Source organism: Artemia sp. Qi Xiang Cuo, chromosome 2 (genome assembly GCF_049724085.1).
Source record: "Artemia sp. Qi Xiang Cuo chromosome 2, ASM4972408v1, whole genome shotgun sequence".
Lineage (NCBI taxonomy): Eukaryota > Metazoa > Arthropoda > Branchiopoda > Anostraca > Artemiidae > Artemia > Artemia sp. Qi Xiang Cuo.
Window position 1 is genome coordinate 22,575,319 of NC_142795.1, and position 22,775 is coordinate 22,598,093.

General features: G+C 36.7%; 1 protein-coding gene across 1 annotated transcript in view; it reads left to right on the forward strand.

Moving 5' to 3' along the window:
• LOC148955006 (tolloid-like protein 2) overlaps positions 1–22,775 on the forward strand; it is an 81,699-nt gene that overhangs the window by 3,138 nt on the left and 55,786 nt on the right. Inside the window, exons 2-3 of the mRNA XM_089108017.1 lie at positions 3,261–3,431; positions 7,334–7,489. Coding sequence (XP_088964143.1) covers positions 3,261–3,431; positions 7,334–7,489 — 327 coding nt within the window. The remainder of the gene's footprint in view (positions 1–3,260; positions 3,432–7,333; positions 7,490–22,775) is intronic.

Below are 22,775 nucleotides of genomic sequence, written 5' to 3' on the forward strand. Positions count from 1 at the left end.
CCCCATAAGCACAAATAGGATGCTTCCTATTTCTTCTCCTCAGTTTTATTCAACATCTGATTACCTTTTTTAGGGACACATTAGGATGAAAGTTAATTCATACCCCCCCCCCAAGAAGTGGGGTTGGGCATGGACCTCAATTCTTACTTTCCATTAAGTTTTGTTGAAATTTGATAATTATTTCTCACGGATGTTGGGATTAAAGGAATTTAGATTCTCTGACATAATCCCCACGGAGGTAGGGTTGAGTCTGGACATGGGCGCCGGCAGGGGGGCTTTGACTCCCCTGGAAATTTGGGACTAAAAAGTAATTATGAGGAAACGAAAGAAAAGAGAGCAGAATAGGGAAAAACCATAGAAAAAATTTGTGTTGCCCCATTGTTGGCTACCTGCCAATAGGTGTTGACCCTTAATAAGGAAAATATAAGTTCTAATTTGCGACTGAGTGACCCATTTCCAGTTTTCAGCAAGCATTTTTTCTATATGATTTGGTTGGAATAAAAAAAGAAAGAAAAAAATTCTTCGTGGTAATGAATGATTAGTAAATAACGATCTTTGTCAATAACAAAAGTATATGAGCCTAACTAGTGATAACATTAAATCAAAGAATCTGCTTTTTATGGTGATTCTAAATATGCATTTGCTTATTCGTAATTAGTGCAGTTATTAGTACACAAGAAAGTTCGTATAATTATAGAAAACACAAGGGAAACAACTTAATAAGGGGCAATTTCGGTAAAAATATGCCGTCAACTTTTGCCTGCATTGCAAGAGTACCCATAAGCTGATATCTGAAGCCACTATGATCAGAAATGTTTCCCCTGAACGGAATGCTAGGAATTCTGTATTTTCCCCAGGAATGAATACGTTTTTTTGTGTTTTATTATCATTTGCTTTTTTTACCAGGAGTGATTGTATTGATCTAGTTGTCACTTTGAAAAAGATTTAATTTTTTACATCTATGAAGTATAAAGGTGTTAAATATATTGGTCTTTGGTATTCAAAATTAAATTAAAAATATTAAAATTTTATTTGATTTTCTAATCTTAGTTTCAATGTTAATTTATATTTTAGTTTTTGTAAGTAGGCTATTGTTCTGTGTATTTTTGTAATTACTTACTTTTTTCATTTTATATACTCTTACTTTAATTGACGTACTTTTTTCATTGCCTTTAGACAAATGTTCGTCTCTAAACTTCATTACTCATCAACAACCAAACAGAGATCATTGAAATATTGATCGTATTTTCTGCGTTACCAAAAGTATCAGGGTATCATACCCAGTCATTAAACATTACAGTTTCATGAAATGTAATTAAACAAATAGAAAAGGTTTTTCAACTAAAGTAAGGAGCAAGTTTAAAACTTAAGACAAATTGAAATTACGCTGTATATAAGGGGGACTGCCCCCTTCTCAACACCTTGCTCATTGAACAAAAGATTTTTAGTGCTTTGAAAAATCGTTTTTTTTTTTTAATTGCACATTTTTCTTAAAAATTTTGACAAAAGCCAAACTTCACAGTAAAGAGTAAGAAGGTAAGGAGGAGACAACCCCTTTATATAAAGAATAATCTGTTCAAATAGGTTTCAAATATGTTCCTTCCTTTCAATTGAAAAGCTCTTTTTTTTATTTAATTTCTTATTGTTTTCCAACTCATACCCAGGCCTAACGAAGATATAATTTGAGGTACCGGTCCTTTAAATACCTCGTTAATTGCTGTTAAAATGTGTATATCAATAATTGTACGTTGATTGATACCTAAATTTGAGTCCTAAGTTTAAATTTGCAATTTCAATTTTAGACAAAATTGGCATATACTTAAAAAATTGGCGATAAATAGTGTTTTTGGTAAAAAGTCTTTGTTAATATTACTACTAATGAATTTTGGTTTGATGAAGAGGAATATTAATGTTTGTATGGCTGGAAATTCTATGAGACTTTTGATCTTCTACATAGCTGAAGCCATCACAACCTCTACAATAGGATTCTCTTATCGATAAATACATTACATACATTTGTTTAAATTCATTGAAGTGCTTTATATAATTAGAAAAAAGAAAACTATTACCATTTAAAATTTGCTGAAAACCAAGTTCCTAGCAGTACTTGCCTACTGGCTCTAATATTCAACCAAGTTCTGTTGATATTTACTAAGTTCTACTAGTCTATGTCCTGATCACAAGATTTAAGGGAGCCTCTTACATCGTAGAGATCAGATTCAGTTTCAATTTCTTAGAATAAGCTTCTAGGACATTTACTCTTTCTTTCCACCGAATTTATTCGAGATCCGGCTGCCCCTTCTGTTAAATGTCCTGACGACAAGGGTTTAGGGGCTCCTCCCCTTCCTTCCTTCAAAGAGGTCATGTTAGGTCCTGATCCTCAAGGTTCATCACTAGGATACTAATCTTTATCTTCCCACCGGTTTTGTTTGTGATCTGACTGCCACTTGTATTGGATATCTTGAAGGCAAAATGTTCCTGCCTTCTCTCTTCCTCGGGCATGAGTTGGACTATGTCTAGACGACCAGAAATGCAAACTAAGACACATAGTTCTCAACTTCCATTGAGTTTGGTTGAAGTGCAGATACTCTCTGCAAATGTGCAAATAACAAGGCTACGGAAACCTCCACTCTCCCCTACAAAAAAATATTTTGATATTTACAAGAAATATTTAAGCTTGAGAAGATCTTTCTTCACTGTTTCTCAAATCGGCCAAACTCCTAATTTTCTTATCTTACCGTTTACAATTCACGGACCAAAACAAAACACAAAAACTTAGGAAAACAGCAGTGTTGGTCTGCAAAACAACGTGTATACTCAAAAGAATAGCCAAAGAATGGCGGAATCGTGAAAAGCTTATCAATTATGGACAAAGGCTACCAATCTTTAAGTTCAAAATTAAAATGCTACAGCAATATATGCAGAAGAAAAGCAAATTAGTACCAGAAAGTAGTCATGCAGTAAAAGAAATAAAAGACTACAAACTGAGAAAAGATGGCTCCACAGAAATGCAACCAGCCTTCGTGATTTCAGAGCGTATTTCTCTTATCAGACTTTGGTAACGCAACTCCCAGAGTGGCACACCGCTTTGATAAGATATTTTTCTGTTTGGAAACCCTCAATAAATGTCAACTTTCATTAATCAGTAAACTTCCTACCAAAATTTGCTTAGCAATATGAAACCGCCTGTCAAATTTGACTAGATTGCTCGCTACAAAGAGATATGTTAAAATTTGCTCAAAATTTTTGTTTTTATTTAGTGTGGTGAAATTTTTACGACCAGTACTGGAGAAGTCAGTTCACCAGGCTACCCTGGCAACTATCCAAACTCTGTAAGCGGTTGTGGTTACCTGATAACTGTACCAGAAGGCCGAGCCATTGCGTTATTCTTCGATTTCATCGAAGTGGAGCAAGAATATGACTACATCAATGTAAGTATCAATGTAATTTTCTACTAGGAATTTCGAGAGCGGTTCCGGTCCATCTGGATGCGGAAATACTCATTTTTAATCACAGCTAGCTCGAAAATGTATTACAATACTTTTAATACATGAGACTATTGATGGGTACAAAAATAATAAGATTCTGCAGGCTCTTCTGTCTCAAACCATGCACCACAAGCATATAGGTCGTATTTTGTAGGTTTTATTTGCGGCATAAAAAAAAGAAGTTTTTATTCTTGTCTTATCCTTTTTTGTCAATGCTGGCGCCATAATTTATGTAATTTGACTGTTATGCATTCCTGGCACGAATGCAGGAACTTATTTTATAAGGCTCACATTTGGAAAAGGTGTGGGATGTAAAAAAAAGGCTAATATATGAAAAATAATTAACTAGCTGGGAATATTTGTACTTTTTAGATTGAAATGGGCCCAAAACCCTCTATGTACATGCTTGTTTAATCTTATATGGGGGCAGGACATTCTTAGAGGGGATAGAGGTTAATTTTTTTGGGGAAAAAAGCTTTGATTAGAAATTAACAACATGAATTTTGTATGGAAAATATAATGTATAAAATATGCAGAGATCACCAGATTTTGGATAAACTGCATGGAGGGATGTCCCGAGTGGCTTTCCTAGCTTATTTTCGTGGCCTGACCAATTTCGATGTCGACTATAAACTCTGTTTTTGACCATTCTGTATTTTTTTATGCAAACAGGAGTAAAGCTATAAAATTTTTGGAGTTCAGACAGACAATTTTCAGTGCTAATTTCGGTGTAGTTTTTCTTAATTTTCACTAATCAGTCAGGAAGGTTATGAAGATCAATTTAAGCGTACGAATCAGTCAAGCTGAAAAAAAAACCTTACCCGGTCTCAGCCCTGGCCCTCGGAGGACCAGGTCTTTGGTGTTGGGGCCCTACAGTTTTAGACCGTTTTGTATATTTCCATATATATATAAATATATATATATATATATATATATATATATATATATATATATATATATATATATATATATATATATATATATATATATATATATATATATATATATATATATATATATATATATATATATAATATATATATATATGGCTAAAAATCAACTGCGAATTAATCTAGTGGCTCAGTTTCCAATTCAATTACGTCCATAGAAAACAGTGACAAAGAATAGGCTACTAAGGTATTAACTTCAATCTAAGACCTTAGAGTGCGTCTAGATTTGGCGTTTTCTGGAAAACCAGCCTAAATTAGCTATTTTAGTTAACTCGGACTTCCAGATGGGGACCAGTTTTCTGTCATCCCAGATTTTAACTGACCATTCGGCCACTTCTGAGAGTTTTTGGAAGCTCTTTTATCTTTCTTGATTAGCCACATGACTTCCTTTTCAAATTTATTGCTTAATAAAGAAAAGAAAACAAAGATTACGGCATTGGACTTTATAGTCCCTATTGTCGGTGTTGATCTCCATTTCATGGTCTTTTAGTATTGCTTGATAAAGCTCCCAGAAAACAGAATAACTTACTTCACTTCCTGTTTTTTGGCGTTCAAGCCCATTTATTTGAGTCTTTTCGCGCCGTACCCAGAAACCGGAAACTGGTACAGCAGTAATGGTTTTCACTATCCAGAGTACCAGTTTTTTGTCCCAGTTTTCCAGAAAACGCCGAATCTAGACGTGGCTTTATGCTACTAAGATTCAAATATGAGTAAAAATGTATTTTGATAACCCGAAACTTTTTAGGCTTTTGGTGAGTAGAATGTGCATGATCGGCTATATGGTTGTTCTGTCATGGTCACCAATCGTAATTCTTCTTCCAATGTCTATCTATATATCATATTAAATAAAAAAAAGTTTTTTTCTACTGAAAGTAAGGAGCAACATTAAAACTTAAAACGAACAGAAATGATGACGTACATGAGGGGGGTTGCTCCTCTTCAACACCTCACTCTTTACGCTAATATATTTTAGTACTTTTAAAAAAAGCTTCTTACTGTTCTAATAAAACGAACAAAGCGTTTCGGGAGCCGTTCTTGAAGAATTGGGACAGAATTCAAACTTCACCGTAAAGAGTGAGGTGTTGAGGAGGAGCAACCCCCTCATATACGTGATAATTTCTGTTCGTTTTAAGTTTTAATGTTGCTCCTTACTTTCAGTTGAAAAAACTTCGCTGAAGTAAGGATGCTAGGACTGCTTTGAAATTTTCACTTTTTTGGTTTTATTGGTCGCATGTTGTTGTGAGTCTTTTTTCTTTTATATATTTTTGTCTTGCTGAGGACGGCCCTTGGTCATAGGGCCGAAATATTCATTGTAATTATCTCCACTGTCTTACAAAAAGATTTCTCTTTTGTTCTTCGTATTATTGTTGTTTGTTAAAATTTACAGTGTATAGTTACTTTTAACATCTCAACGCGTAAAATTGAGTTGGCAAAGAGAAAGCAAGACGTAGGAAGAATTTCGTATAGGAATTCTGGCAAATTCCCCCAGCGTAAAACTTCCCCTGAAAACTTCCATCCCCATGGAAAATTATCCCCTTGGAAAATTCCACCGGCAGAAAATTCACTCCCCCCCAATCCGAAGGATGTGTGCATAGATCCCAATAACAAATACTATATTTAGACAATGGGCAAACTTTGTAACTTAAAGACCTTTCCCCAGGGGCTGTGGGGGTCATAATATTTCCAAAGGCATATATATTCAGCTTTCAACTATGCGGAGCAAAATGGCCATCTCAAAATTTTGATCAGACGATTTTGAAAAAAAGCGGTGTGGGAGGGTGCCTAGTTGCCCTTCCCGCCAAATTTTTTGGTAACTTAAAAAGGGCACTGGAACTTTCAATTTCAGTTAGAATGAGCCATCTTCCGATATTCTATGACCACTGGATTGATACGATCACCTCGGGAAAAAAAAACAAAATAAGCACGCATCCGTGATCTCTCTTCTGGCAAAAAATACAAAATTCCACATTTTTGCAGATACGAGCTTGAAACCCATACAGTAGAGTTATCCGATTCGATGAATCTGATGATGTGATTTTCATTCAGATTCTATGGTTTTTAGAGGATGTTTCCCCATGTTTTGAAAATCACGCAAATTTTCTCTGGCTCGTAGTCTTTGATGGGTAAAACTAAACTTAATGAAACTCGCATATTTGAAATCAGCATAAAAAGTCGATTCTTTTGACATTTCTGTTTATATTAAAATTTTGTTTTTTAAAGTTTTGGTTACTATTGAGCCGGGTTGCTCCTTACTAACTGTTTGACTGAATAAAGACGCATTGGAACCTGAGAAGATGCAAGTATTTGGTGTCTACATTCTTCTAAAATATTAGATACTGATAAAATTGGGCAATCATCTAGTGGAAACTCAATTCGAAACATTTGTTAGCCTACTGTGTTTCAGCATGATTTTCTTACGATTATGTTTATATTAGTTCAGCAAGTTCATTTCTAAAATAATTTTTCGGTCTCCATTGGCCTCATTCTCTTTTGCCATTTAGGGATGTTATAACGAGATTTTTTTGTAATTTGAACATTTTCTTGTATTTCGTAATCAAAACATTGCTTTGCCACTAAGTTAAAAAAAACTTTTAAAAGCAGAGATAACTGATTCTTCCCATCGGATCATATACTCAAAAAGTATACATTCTTCTCTACTCCAATCTATTACTCAGGTATCCTGAGCCCCTGGAACCCTTCCTCGGCTACGCAACTGGGCTCGGACCTTTTATAACAGTGTCTGTAAATTTTCAATAATGCTACCTCAATTTGTCCTTTATGGAACAAAATAACAAACAAGTCTGAAAAAACGTCACAAGCAAAAAATCAACCAATTCAGTTGCTTGTTTTTCTTATGTTATTATATAGAATTTTAAACAATTTTTTTTTATCTAGGTTTATGATGGCACTGACGCTTTCTCTCCCAGTATTGGTGAGTTCACGGGATCATTTAACAATTTGGCAGTTGGATCTTCTGGGAACAATATGTACATAACCTTTAAGTCAGACTACAGCAACACCGGATCAGGCTTTCGAGCAACATGGACAACGGTTAGTTAGAAGCTACATTTTTTTGGTAGAGCCATAAGCTCTTCCTAACATAACAAACGGAGGATTTTCAAAACTTACTTTTGTGAATAAAAGTTAAAAGAAGGAGGGGACAAAATTAAAGAGGAGCACAACTTCTTAATACAATATTTATATTACGAAGCGCAACTTATTTCCGTTTTCCAATGAATTAGAATGAGAAACGGGAAATTTGGCTTCTCTTCTCACTGTTATACTAGTAGTATCCGCCTTCTGGATTTGCCTAGACGTATAGCAATTTCTACATTATTCTATAGAAGTTCTACACCTTTTCAAAGAGATTCTGGTTTGGTTTCACGGGTTCATTAATAGAACGACTAATGTTTTTGAAAAGGGTAATTACTTCTAAGTTCAATAACCAAATTAAACTTCCGATGGTTAAGAAAGCGTAACGGGTAATTAAAGTATGAGGAATGGGATGCTATATTTAGAATGGTTTTAAGTTGAAAATTGTGACGTAAAAATAACTCTATTTGCGAATTTTTTGCGAAAAGGTATTTGCGTAAAGGTATTGTGTTGGTTAAGAAAGTGTAACGGGTAATTAAAGTATGAGGAATGGGATGCTATAATTAGAATGGTTTTAAGTTGAAAATTGTGACGTAAAAATAACTCTATTTGCGAATTTTTTGCGAAAAGGTATTTGCGTAAAGGTATTGCGTTGGTTAAGAATCCCTCACGGGTAATTAAAGAATGAGGAATGGGATGCTTGCATCAACAATACAAAGAATATGCTCAGATACTTAATAGATTTGACGCCTACAAGAGACATTGGTAAAAGGTATTCAATAGCTTAATTGAAAAGTAACGATAGAATGACATTGTGACTTGACCTAGCTTTACCTCTCCGATGTGGTCTGTATAATACACAAGTAATGTTTGAAAAGTATTGTCAATTTAAAATAGGATCTAACTTTCCCTTCGTTCCCCCATTTCTGAGGGGCAGGGGAGGGTAGGAGAGGGGGAGGGGGAGTCAATTTTGGAGGTAACATATTCTAAATGAGAAATCGTAAAAATACCCGAGACAATGAACAAGTCCCAATATGGCAAGTATTTAGTTAATATAAAGCTTGGAAGAGAAATTAAGTTTTGAGGGGGGTGTAAAAATGGTACTTATTTAATATTCCGGTTGTAACTTTTCGTTCCCCCAATTTTTCAAAGCGGGTGTTTACAACTAAGGGGGAAACTGGCCCAACCAAAGAGTATGTATATTCTTGTCACTTTTCGTTCCCCCAATTTTTCAAAGTGGGTGTTTACAACTAAGGGGGGATCTGGCTCGACCGAAGATTATTTATAGTATTTTCACATCTAGTGCCACCAAGTTTTCAAATCGAGAGTTTGAAACTAAGGGGGAACCTGTCCAGTCCAAAGAGTAAAAATATTCTTGTCAGTATTCGTTCCTTCAAATTTTTAAAGTGGGTGCTTACAACAAAGGGGAAACTGGCCCGACCCAAGAGTGTTTATATTCTTTTCACTTTTTCGTTCCCCGAATTTTACAAAGCGGGTGTTTACAACTAAGGGGAAACTGGCCTGACCAAAGAGTATTTATATTCATGTCACTTGTTGGTACCCCAAAGTTTCCCAGCGGTTGTTTACAACTTCGGGAAAAACTTGCACGACCGCAGAGTTTTTATATTCTTGTCGCTCCTTAGTCCCCCGATATCTCCAAATTGTGTGTTTAAAAACTAAGGGGGGACCCAAGACCATCCAACGATGCTGTATATTCTTGTCACTTTTCGTTACCCCAATTTTTCACTTTGGGTATTTACAACTAAGTGGAAAATGGCCCAACCCGAGAATATTTATATTCTTGTAACTTTTCGTTACCCCAATTTTTCAAAGTGGGTTTTTACAACTAAAGGGGAAAATGACCCGACCAAAGAGTATTTATATTCTTGTCACTGTTAGTTCCCAAAATTTTTCAATGTGGTTTTTTAAAACTAAGGGGGAAACTGGCCCGACCAAAGAGTATTTATATTCTTGTCACTTTTAGGTCCCCCAATTTTTCAAAGCGGGTTTTTACAACTAAGAGGGAAACTGGCCCGACCAAAGAGTGTTTGTATTCTTGTCACTTTTCGTTCCCCGAATTTTTCAAAGTGGGTGTTTACAACTAAGGGGGAAACTGGCCTGGCCAAAGAGTATTTATATTCTTGTCACCTTTTGGTCCCCCAATTTTTCAAAATGGGTGTTTACAACTAATGGAGAAACTGACCCGACCAACGAGTCTTTATGTTCTTTTAAAATTTCGGTCCCCCAATTTTTCACCGAGTGTGTTTACGATAAAGAGGGTAACTGCCCTGGTCAAAGAATATTAATATTATTGTAACTTTTAGTTCCCCCAATTTTTCAAAGCGGGTGTTTACAACTAAGGGGAAACTGGCCCGGCCAAAGAGTATTTATATTCATGTCACTTTTCGTTCCCCCAATTTTTCAAAGCGGGTGTTTACAACTAAGGGGGAAACTGGCCCGGCCAAAGAGTATTTATATTCTTGTCACCTTTCGTTCCCCCAATTTTTCAACGCGTTTTTTTCCAACTAAGGGGTTACTTCCCTGGTCTCAGAGTAGTAATATTATAGTCACTTTTTGGTCCCACATTGATTCAAAGCTGGTAATTAAGACTAAGGGGGAAACTGGCCCGACCAACGAGTATGTATATACTTTTAAGTTTTTGTTCCCCAAAATTTTCAAAGCGGGTGTTTACAACTAAGGGGGAAACTGGCCCGACCAAAGAGTGTTTATATTCTTGTCACTTTTCGTACCCCGAATTTTTCAAAGTGGGTGTTTACAACTAAGAAGAATGGCAGAAAGATGTATTAGAAAAGTTATAGCGGAGGGCGAGTTGCTAGCGAAAAACCCGTGTGGATGAGTTGAAATATAATTTTTATTAATAAATGATTGAAAAGTGTTTTGGGGGAGATGGGTTGATTGGGAGAAGGATGTATTAGCTTAAGTTTCACATATGAACCAACGAATTGTATTTTCCATAATTTTCTTACAAAAAACTAGAGTTTACGGTCAAAAACCCTTATTAGCTTAGATTTTTCGCTAGCAACTCGCCCTACACTGTAACTTGGCTAATAAATCCTTTTCCCAATCAACCCATCCCCCCCATAACTCGTTTCAGATAGGTCTTGTTAGATAGATTTATTTAAACTCATCCACCCGGGTTTCTAGTTAGCAACTCACCCTCCACTATAACTACGCTAATACATCCTTCTGGCAATCAACCCATCTCCCCCAAAACACTTTTCAGTCATTTATTGTTAAAAAAAATTATTTCAACTCATCCACACGGGTTTTTCGCTAGCAAGTCGCCCTACACTATAACTTCGCTAAGACATCCTTCTTCCACTCAAACAATTTTCATTCATATCTTGTAAAAAAAAAAATGATTTTAACTCATCCAGATTGGTTTTTCCCTATCAACTTGCCCTCCACTATAACTTCAGTAATGCAAACTTCTGCCAATCAACCCATATCACCCAAAATACTTTTCAGTCATGTATTATTAAAAATTTTATTTCGACTCATCCACACGGGTTTTTCGCTAGCAACTCGCCCTCCACTATAACGTTGCTAATATACCCTTCTGCCATTCCTCTGTGTTGTAAATTCTCACTTTGAAAAATTCGGGGAACAAAAACTGACAAGAAAATAAACATTCTTTGGTCGGGCCAGTTTCCCCCTTAGTTGTAAACACCCGCTTTGAAAAATTGGGGGAACGAAAAGTTACAAGATTATAAATACTCTCTGGTCGGGCCAGTTTCCCCCTTAGTTGTTAACACCCGCTTTGAAAAATTGGGGGAACGAAAAGTGACAAGAATACAACTCGCCCTCCACTATAACTGTGGATGAGTTGAAATAATTTTTTTTTTTTACAAGATATGAATGAATAGGGTTTGATTGGGAGAAGGATTTATTCGCGAACTAATAGTGGAGTGCGAGTTGTTAGCTAAAAAACCGTTTGGATGAGACGAAATAAATTTTTTTTAGAATGGAATATATGGAAAGTGTTTTGGGGGGGATGGGTCGATTGCCATAAGGATGTATTAGCGAAGTTAAAGTGGAGGGCGAGTTGCTAGCGAATAATCTAAGCTAATAAGGGTTTTTGACCGTAAACTCTAGTTTTTTGTAAGAAAATTATGGAAAATACAATTCGTTGGTTCATAGGTGAAACTTAAGTCCAGGTATGGATCGAAAAATAAACTATTTCTGTACTCTTCTTATGGTGGATATGCAAGAGTGAGATATCCAGAGATGATAGCACTCAAAGAAAATGCCAACATAAAAATAATAGTTGATGAAGAGGGACATCTTCTTGCCAGTGCTTGTGGTAACATGCTATCTATTGTTGCACCCCGTTGTCGACTTTCAGGTATTAATATTCCACAGAAGATCAAAAGAAGACATGCATATTCTTCTACTAATATCATAAACCATATCTTGTTGACGTGCTGAAACTGTTACCTTTGTAAAAATAATGTTGTAATAGACAGCGAAATTGCCGTAAAAATAAAAAGGGCATTGGCAGAAAATATGACTCAGGAATATAAAGATGAATCGATGAAAAACAAAAAGTGTCAGCAAACGTCACTACCATTAATCAAACAATTCATTAACCAAATACTAGCAAAGATGAAGTGTATATTTAACATGTGGATGACCCCCCATTAGAAATGTGTTCCCATGCTAGTGTTATTATAGCATTGAATGCTGAGAAGAAGAAGTATTTTAACTCTGAAACAAGTACAAGCTGTAGCACTATCGGAAACATTTGCGCGCGTTGTCATGACTATATTGAATTAAATTTCCTTGGAATACCAAAAAAATTCAGTTAAACAAAAGTTGTATATAGAAAAGTATAATTTCCAGAATTGTTAGTGCTCAAAGGGAAGGCCAACATAAAAATAATAGCTGATGAAGAGGTGTATCTTCATTCTATTGCTATAGGTAACATACTACCTATTGATAGAACCTTTCGTCGACTTTTACGTATTAGCATTCAAATGAAAGCAAAGAGGAAAAGAAACGTCTACTCTGCTACTAACATCATAAACCATATCTTGTCTACGTGTCGAAACTGTTACATGCGCGAAAATAATGTGATAATAGACAGTGAAATTGCCAGAAAAATAAACAGGTTTCTGTCAGAAAATATCACTATGGAATATAAAGATGAAACAATGAGAAACAAAGCACTAGCAAACGTTACTGACATTGATCAAGCAGTCAAGGAGTCAAATGATACCGAAGACGAAAAGCATATTGAGCCTGTTCATGACACACCAGTAAAAATTGTGTATGATTCAAAATGGAATAATGATTATTCTACTGATTACGAACTAAGAGAAGACAATAACTACAATATCAAGAGAGAACATGGTGAATTATTTTATGGAACAGATTCAAAATGTCCAAAGTTAGTCATTGATATTAATAATGTATCATAATATATTTTTGTATTCATATTCTACATAACATTATTTAATTAAAAATATTTCACTTTTATGTGTTCATTATTTTTTAGAGTAAGCTAGCATATCAAGCATTTAAAATGTCTATTAAAACATCGATAATGTAAGAAAATGAATTCACCTACATCTATTGTCAGAAACATGGGATAACATTGTCAAAATCTAGGTATCAGATATAAAAAATTGTAGGTAAGTAAGTAAGCAAATAAGTAAGTAAGTAAGGAAGTAAGTAAGTAAGTAAGTAACAAACTCTTTCTTGAATTCACCTCTTGGATACACCATACAGAAATTTACATGCACACAGAGACAACCCACACACACACACACACACACACACAAACACAGACGCCACACACATAGCGACGACACATGCACTGAGATGACACACACACAGAGAGACGACACACACACAGAGATGAAACATACACATACAGCACACAGACGACAGACACACACACACACGAGACGACACACAAACAGAGATGACACACACAGAGAGAGAGACGAGACACACACACACACACACACTGACACCACAAAAACAAATAGAGATGACACACACACACAAAGAGATGACACACATACACAAAGATACCAAACACACATAGAGATGATACACGCACAGAGAGGACACACACACACAAACACACGAAGCAAAGAGAACGACACTCACACAGAGACAACACACACACACAGAAGACACACACATAGTGACGACAAACTCACAGATACGGCACATACACATATAAAACAACCTCACAGATACGACACACACACACACACATAGAAACGACACACACACAGATATGACACACACACAGATAGACTAGACACACACACACACATAGACACGACAAGCACATAAATAGAAGACACACACACACAAAGAGACTACGTACACACACACAGATACGAAACACACATATATACTAAACACGCACAGAGAGGACCCACACAAAAACACAACACCCACGGAGACACAAGTAACACATCGACAATACACACACAAAAACGAAACGACACACACAGAGAGATGACACACTCACAGAGACGACACACACACAGAGAAGATAGCACACAGAGAGAAGACACATGAACAGAGACGACATACACACAGACAGAAAACACACACACAGAGATGACACACACACACACAGAGACGAAACAAAAAGAGAGACTACAAATGCACAGAGGAGACAACCCACAAAAAGCGACGACACACTCACACAGACTAGGCACACACACACACAGAGAAGACACACGCACAGACACGACACAGACACAGACAACACACACACAGAGACGACACACACACATAGCGATGACACACGCACGGAGACGACACAAACACACAGAAGTCACACACACACACACAGAAGACACACACACATATAGGACACACACATAGAGACTAAATATGAATACATACTATACACACACACAGAGACACACACGCACATAAAGAGGGTCGAGACACACACACAAACATGATACACACATATAGAGATTACACAGACACAAAGACACGAGATACACATACAGATACAGAAACACACATAGAGACGACAGACGCATAGAGACAACACCCACACACACACAGACACAACACACACACAGAGAGGACAAAAACACACACGCAGACGACACACACACAAAGAGACGACAAACTCAAAGTGAAGAAATACACAAAGAGACGACAAACGCACAGAGAGGACAAACACACATAGACGAGACACATAGAGAGAGACGACACACACTCACTCACACAGAGACGACAAACACAGAGAGACAACACACACACACAAAGAGATGACACACACACACAAACACAGATACGAAACACACATAGAAACGACACACGCACAGAGACGACAAACATACAGAGAAGACACAAAAACAGAGACGACACACCCACAGAGATGACACACACATAGAGACGGGACACGCACAGACACGACACACTAAGCAGAGTCACTAGTGAGATAGATACCCAACATTTTGGATATCTCTCTCACTATGACTCTGTTTGTGTGTCGTGTCTGTGCGTGTCTCGTCTCTATGTGTGTGTCATATCTGTGGGGTGTGTCGTCTCTGTTTTTGTGTCTTATCTGTATGTTTGTCGTCTCTGTGCGTGTGTCGTCTCTTTGTGTTTCGTATCTGTGTGTGTGTGTATGTGTGATCTCTTTGTGTGTGTTGTCTCTGTGTGTTTGTTGTCTCTGTGTGTGTGTGTGTCGTCTCTCTCTCTATGTGTCTCGTCTCTGTGTGTTTGTCCTCTCTGTGCGTGTGTTGTCTATATTTGTCTTTCCTCTCTATGTGTTGGTCGTCTCTGTGTGTGTGTGTCGTCTCCCTGTGTGTGTGTTGTCTATGGGTGTGTGTTGTCTCTGTGTGTGTGTGTGTGTTGTTTATATGCGTCTGTCGTCTCTATGTGGATTTCGTTTCTGCGTGTGTGTCTATTCTATTTGTGTGTGTGTCGTCTCTTTATGTGTTTATCTTTTCTGTGTGTGCGTCTTATCTCTCTGGGTGTGTGTGGTGTCTCTGTGTGTATGTATAGTTTCTATGCGTGTGTCGTCTCTATGGGTGTTTCCTCTATGTGTGTGTGTGTGTGTGTGACGTCTCTGTGTGTGTGTCGTCTCCGTGCGTGTGTCATCGCTATGTGTGTGTGTCGTCTCTGTGTGTCTGTTGTCTGTGTCTGTGTCGAGTCTGTGCGTGTGTCTTCTCTCTGTGTGTGTGTGCGTCGTCTCTGTGCGTGTGTCGTCTATATGTGTGTGTTGTCTAGTCTGTGAGTGTGTCGTCTCTCTGTGTGTTTCATTTCTGTGTGTGTGTGTGTCGTCTCTGTGCGTGTGTTGTCTGTGTATGTGTGTCGTCTCTATGCTTTTATGTTCTCTCTGTGTGCTATCGTATCTGTGTGTGTGTCGTCTCTGTGCGTGTGTCGTAACTCTGTTTTTGTCGTTTTTGTGTGTGTGTGTTGTCTGTGTGCGTGGTGTCTCCGTGCGTGTTGTGTTTGTGTGTGTGTACTGTCTGTGCGTGTATAGTCTCTTTGTGTGTTTGGTATCTGTGTGTGTGCACGTCGTCTCTTTGTGTGTGTGTGTTGTATATCTATGTGCTTGTCGTTTATATGTGTGTGTAAGTGTGTATCGTCTCTCTGTGTGTGTGTCTTCTCTGTGTGTGTGTCGTTTCTATGTGTGTGTGTGGGTGTCGTCTCTGTGAGGTTCTCGTCTCTGTGTATGTTTAGTGTCTGTGAGTGTGCCGTCGCTATGTGTGTGTGTCGTCTCTGTGTGTGTGTGTTGCCTCTGTGTGAGTGTCGTTGTTTCTGCTGGGTGTCTGTGTGTGTGTGTCCTCTCTGTGCGTGTATCATCTATATGGGTGTTTTATATCACTGTGTTTGTGTTTAATCTCTTTGTGTGTGTGTGTCGTCTCTATGTGTGTTTGTCGTTTCTGTGTGTGTGTGTGTGTGTCGTCTCTCTCTCTCTCTGTGTGTCATCTCTGTGTGTGTGTTGTCTGTGTGTGTGTGTGTCTCGTATCTCTGTTTGTATGTGTGTCTTCTCTATGTGTGTTTGTCGTTTCTATGTGTGTGTTGTCGCTATGTGTGTATGGTCTCTGTGTGTGTGTGTGTGTTGTCTGAATGTGCGTGTCGTCTCTGTGCGTGTGTCGCCGCACTGTGTGTTCTGTTCCCTGTGTGTGTGTGTCATGTCTGTGCGCGTGTGTTCTCTGTGTGTGTCCTCTCTGTTTGTGTGTGTGTGTGTGTGTGTGGGTTGTCTCTGTGTGCATGTAAATATCTGTATTCTATATACAAGAGGTGAATTCAAGAAAGAGATTGTTACTTACTTACTTTCTTAATTACTTACTTACTTACTTACTTATTTGCTTACTTACTTACCTACAATTTTTTATATCTGATACCTAAATTTTGACAATGTTATCCCATGTTTCTGACAATAGATGTAGGCGAATTGATTTTCTTGCATCGTTGATGTTTTAATAGACAGTCTAAATGCTTGATATGCTAACTTACTCTAAAAATAATGAATCCATAACAGTGTAATATTTTTAATGAAATAATGTTATTTAAAATATGAATACAAAAATATATTATGATACATTATTAATATCAATGATTAACTTTGGACATTTTGAATCTTTTCCATAAAATAGTTCACCATGTTCTCTCTTGATATTGTAGTTATTGTCTTCTCTTAGTTCGTAATCAGTAGAATAAACATTATTCCATTTTGAATCAAATACAATTTTTAACGGATTCTCATGAACAAGGTCAATATACTTTTTGTCTTCGATATTATTTGACTTCTTGGCTACTTGATCGATGTCAGTAACGTTTGCTATTGCTTTGTTTTTCATTGTTTCATCCTTATAATCCATAGTGATATTTTCTGACAGAAACCTGTTTATTTTTCTGGCAATTTCACTGCCTATTATCACATTGTTTTCAAACATGTAACAGTTTCGGCGCGTAGACATGATATGGTTTATGATGTTAGTAGCAGAGTATGCCTTTCTTGTCCTCTTTGCTTTCATTTGAATGTTAATACCTAAAAGTCGACAAAAGGTTCTATCAATAGGTAGCATGTTACCTATAGCACTAACATGAAGATACCCCTCGTCATCAACTATTATTTTTATGCTGATATTCTCTTCGAGCACTAACATTTCTGGAAATTATACTTTCCTATATCCAACTTTTGTTTAATTGAATTTTTTTGGTATTCCAAGGAAATTTAATTCTAGTGTCATGACAATGCACGCATACTTTTCCTATAGTGCTACCACTTGTACTTGTTTCATAGTTCAAATACTTCTCCTTCTCAGCATTCAATGCTACAATAAAACTAGCATGGGAACACATTTCTAATGGGGGGTCATCCAAGTGTTCAAAATGCACTTAATCTTTGCTATTATTTGGTTCAATAATTGTTTGATTAATGGTAGTGACGTTCGTTGGCACTTTTTGTTTTTCATAGATTCATCTTAATATTCCTTGGTGATATTTTCTACCAATGCCCTTTTTATTTTTATGGCAATTTCACTGTCTATTACAACATTATTTTTAAAAAGGTAACAGTTTCGTCACGTCGACAAGAAATGGTTTATGATATTAGTAGAAGAATATACATGTCTTCTTTTAATCTTCTGTTGAATACTAGTACCCAAAAGTTGAAAATGGAATACAACAATAGGTAACATGTTGCCATAAGAACTGTCAAGAATATGTCCCTCTTCATCAACTATTATTTTTATGTTGGCATTTTCTTTGAGTGATATCATCTCTGGATATCTCACTCTTGCATATCCACCATAAGAAGAGTTGAATTTTTTGGTACTCCAAAGAAATTAAATTCCTTACTGTCATGACAATGCACACATACATTTCCAATAGTGCTATCATTTTTACTTGTTTCATAATTTAAATACTTCTCCTTGTCAGCATTCAATGCTACAGTAACATTGACATTTGAGCACAATTTATTAAAATGCTCCATCTTCCCTTTTTTAAATAACATGACTTATGTATTTATCGTTCAACAGCGGAAAAAATATTGATTTAATACATGCAATAGAATAAGTAGTGTCGATATCCGGACACAAAGTACCAATGGAAAAGTGAAACTGTTTCTATGGCCGATGGTAGAGTGAAATTGTTAGATTCGTAAGCATATTTTGTCAATTTAAGATACGTACAAAAAAAAATAAGGTTGAATAATTTCGAAGTTTAAAAAAAATTGTTTGCTTTTATGAAAAAAAAATTTTAGATTAAAGCCGTCAGTCCTCAGTATTATGAGTATCCAAAGCTGTGCTTAATTTTCACATTTGAACCAGAGAATTGACCTAAGTTTCACATTTGAACGAGAGAAATGTAATTTCCATAATTTTCTCACAGGAAACTAGCGTTTATGGTCAAAAACCCTTATTAACACAGATTCTACAGAAATTGTTTATTTTTCGATCCATACCTGGACTTAAGTTTCACCTATGAACCAACAAATTGTATTTTCCATAATTTTCTTACAAAAAACTAGAGTTTATGGTCAAAAACCATTATTAGCTTAGATTTTTTACTAGCAGCTTGCCCTCCACAGCAACTTCACTAATACATCCTTCTGCCAGTCAGTCCATCTCCCCCAAAACATTTTTCAGCCATTTCTTGTTCGAATTTTGTATTTAAACTTATACACACGGTTTTTTTACTATCATCTCGCTCTTCACTATAACAACGCTAATAAATCCTTCTGCCAATAAACCTATCTCCCCCAAAACACTTTTCAGACATTTCTTGTTATAAAATTTATATTTCAACTCATTCAGACGGGTTTTTCCACATTTGAACCAGAGAGTGGACCTAAGTTTCCCATTTGAAAGTGAGAATTGTATTTTGCATAATTTTCTTACATGAAACTAGAGTTTATGGTCAAAAACCCTTATTAGCTCAGATTCTACAGAAATAGTTTATTTTTCGATCCATACCTGGACTTAAGTTTCACCTTTGAGCCAACGAATTGTATTTTCAATAAATTTCTTACAAAAAACTAGTTTACGGTCAAAAACCATTATTAGCTTAGATTTTTCGCTAGTAACTAGCCATTCCCTTTAGCTTCACCAATACATCCTTTTGCCAATCAACGCATCCCCCCCAAAAAACTTTTCAGCTTTTTCTTATTAATAATTTTCATGTCAACTCATCCACATTGGGTTTTTGATAGTGACTTGCCCACCACTATAGCTATACTATGACATCCTTCTACCAATCAGAACATCCCCCATAAAACACTTTTCAGTCATTTATTGTTAAAAAAAATTTATTTCAGGTCATCCATCTGGGTTTTTTGCTAGCAGCTCGGCCTCCACTGTTACTTTGCTAATACATCCTTCCTCCAGTCAAACACTTCAGATATTAATTGTAAAAAAAAAATTTACTTCAACTCCTACACATGGGGTTTTCTCTATAAACTCGGAATCCACTATAACTTCACTAACACATCCTTCTGCCAGTCCACACATATCCCCCAACATACTTTTCAGTAATTTCTCAAAAAAAATTTTATTTAAACTCATCAACACGGGTTTTTCACTAGCAACTCACCCTCCACTATAACGTCGCTAATATATCCTTCTGCCATTCCTCCTAGTTTCAAAAACCCACTTTGAAAAATTCGGGGAACGAAAAGTGACAAGAATATAAATACTCTTTGCTCGGGCCAGGTTCCCCTTAGTTGTAATAACCCGCTTTTAAAAATTGGGGGACAGAACGGTGAAAGGAACATAAATACTCTTTTGCTAGTCCAATTTTCTTCGTAGGTGTAAACACCCGCTCTGAAGAATTGGGGGAACAAAATGTTTAAAGAATATACATGCTCTTTGGGTAGGGCTTTTTTTTCCAACGTCGCAAACCCCCGTTTTGAAAAATTGGGGGACATCATGGTGACAAAACCATAAATCCTCTTTGGTCGGGCCAGTTTCCCCATAGTTGTGAACACCCGCTTTGAAAAATTGGGGGAACGAACAGTGACAAGAATATAAATACTCTTTGGTCGGGCCAGTTACCCCCTTAGTTGAAAACTCCCACTTTGAAAAATTTGGGGAACAAAAAGTGACAATAATATAAAGACACTTTGATCGGGTCAGTATCCCCTTTAGTTGTAAACACCCCCTTTGAATAATTGGGGAAACGAAATGTGACAACAATAAAAATAATCCTTGGCCGGGCCAGTTTCCCCCATAGTTGTAATCAACTACTTTGAAAACTTGGGGGAACAAATAATTACTAGAATATAAACACTCTTTGGCTGGGGCAGTTTCTCCTTAGTTGTAAAAACCCGCTGTGTAAATTGGGAGGAACGAAAAGTGAAACGAATATAAATACTCTTTGGTCGGGCCAGTTTCCCCTTAGTTGTAAACTCCCACTTTGAAAAATTGGGGGAACGAAAAGTGACAAGAATATAAATACTCCTTGGTCGGGCCAGTATCCCCCTTAGTTGAAAACACCCATTTTGAAAAATTGGGGGGAGGAAATGTGACAACAATATAAATACTCTTTGGACAGACCAGTTACCCCCTTAGTTGTTAACACCCACTATGAAAAATTCGGGAAACGAAAACTGGCAAGAATATAAACACTCTTTGCTTGGGCCAGTTACCATTTTAGTTGTAAACACCCGCATTGAAAAATTGGGGGACCGGACAGTGACAATAATATAAATACACGTTGGTCTGGCCAGTGTCTCCTTATTTTTTAACAACCGCATTTAAAATACCTGGTCTAGAACAGTGAAATTAATACATATACTCTATGTTCGGGGTTGTTCCACCCTTATTTTTACAAACCCACAGATAAAATAACAGGGACCTAAATGATACACCACGATAAACACTCTATGGTTTGGCCAATTTCCACGTAGTTGTAAACACACACTTTGAAAAATTGAGGGACCGAAAAGTGACAAGAATATAAATACTCTTTGGTCGGGCCAGTTTCCACTTAGTTGTAAAAACCCGCTTTTAAAAATTCGGAGAATTAAAAGTGACAATAAAATAAATACTCGTTGGTCAGTCCAGGTCCTCCCTTAGTTTTTAACGCCCGCTTTGAAAAATTGGGGTATCAACAAGCGACAAGAATATAAAGACTCTTTGATCGGGCCAGTGTTCCACTTAGTTGTAGACGACCGCTTTGAAAAGTTGGGGGAACGATAAGTTACAACCGGGATATTAAATAAGTCCCATTTTTACACCCCCCTCAAAACTTAATTTCTCTTCCAAGCATTATATTAACTAAATACTTGTCATATTTGGACTTGTTCATTGTTTCGGGTATTTTTACGATTTCTCATTTAGAATGTGTTACCTCCAAATTGACTCCCCCACCCCCTCATCTCCCCTCAGAAATGGGGGACAAAAGGGGACGTTAGATACTATTTCAAATTGACAATAATTTTCAAACGTTACATGTGTATTATACAGACCACATCGGAGAGGTAAAGCGAGGTCAAGTCACAATGTCATTCTATCGTTACTTTATCAATTAAGCTATTGAATACCTTTTACCAATGTCTCTTGTAGGCGTCAAATCTATTAAGTATCTGAGCATATTCTTTGTATTGTTGATGCAAGCATCCCATTCCTCATTCTTTAATTACCCGTGAGGCATTCTTAACCAACGCAATACCTTTATGCAAATACCTTTTCGCAAAAAAATCGCAAATAGAGTTATTTTTACGTTACAATTTTCAACTTAAAACAATTCTCATTATAGCATCCCATTTCTCATACTTTAATTACCCGTTACGCTTTCTTAACCAACGCAATACCTTTACGCAAATACCTTTTCGCAAAAAATTCGCAAATAGAGTTATTTTTACGTCACAATTTTCAACTTAAAACCATTCTAATTATAGCATCCCATTCCTCATACTTTAATTACCCGTTACGCTTTCTTAACCATCGAAAGTTTAATTTGGTTATTGAACTTAGAAGTAATTACCCTTTTCAAAAACATTAGTCGTTCTATTAATGAACCCGTGAAACGAAACCAGTCAGATTGCATCACACAATCTCGCTCCTAGTTCAAAAAAAATGGGTGTTACCTCAGAAAACCCGTCTGGTAAGGCATGTACCGTTCGTAGTAATAGGTGACTGACCCGTGGTATGGCATATTACGCAATCACGTCCAGTGGTACTAGATGCCTTACTACTTTTGACCCCCAGTCAATACCTCGCTCTTTACGCTTAAGTTCGAATGTTGTTCCAATTCTTAAAGAATGACCCTTGAAGCA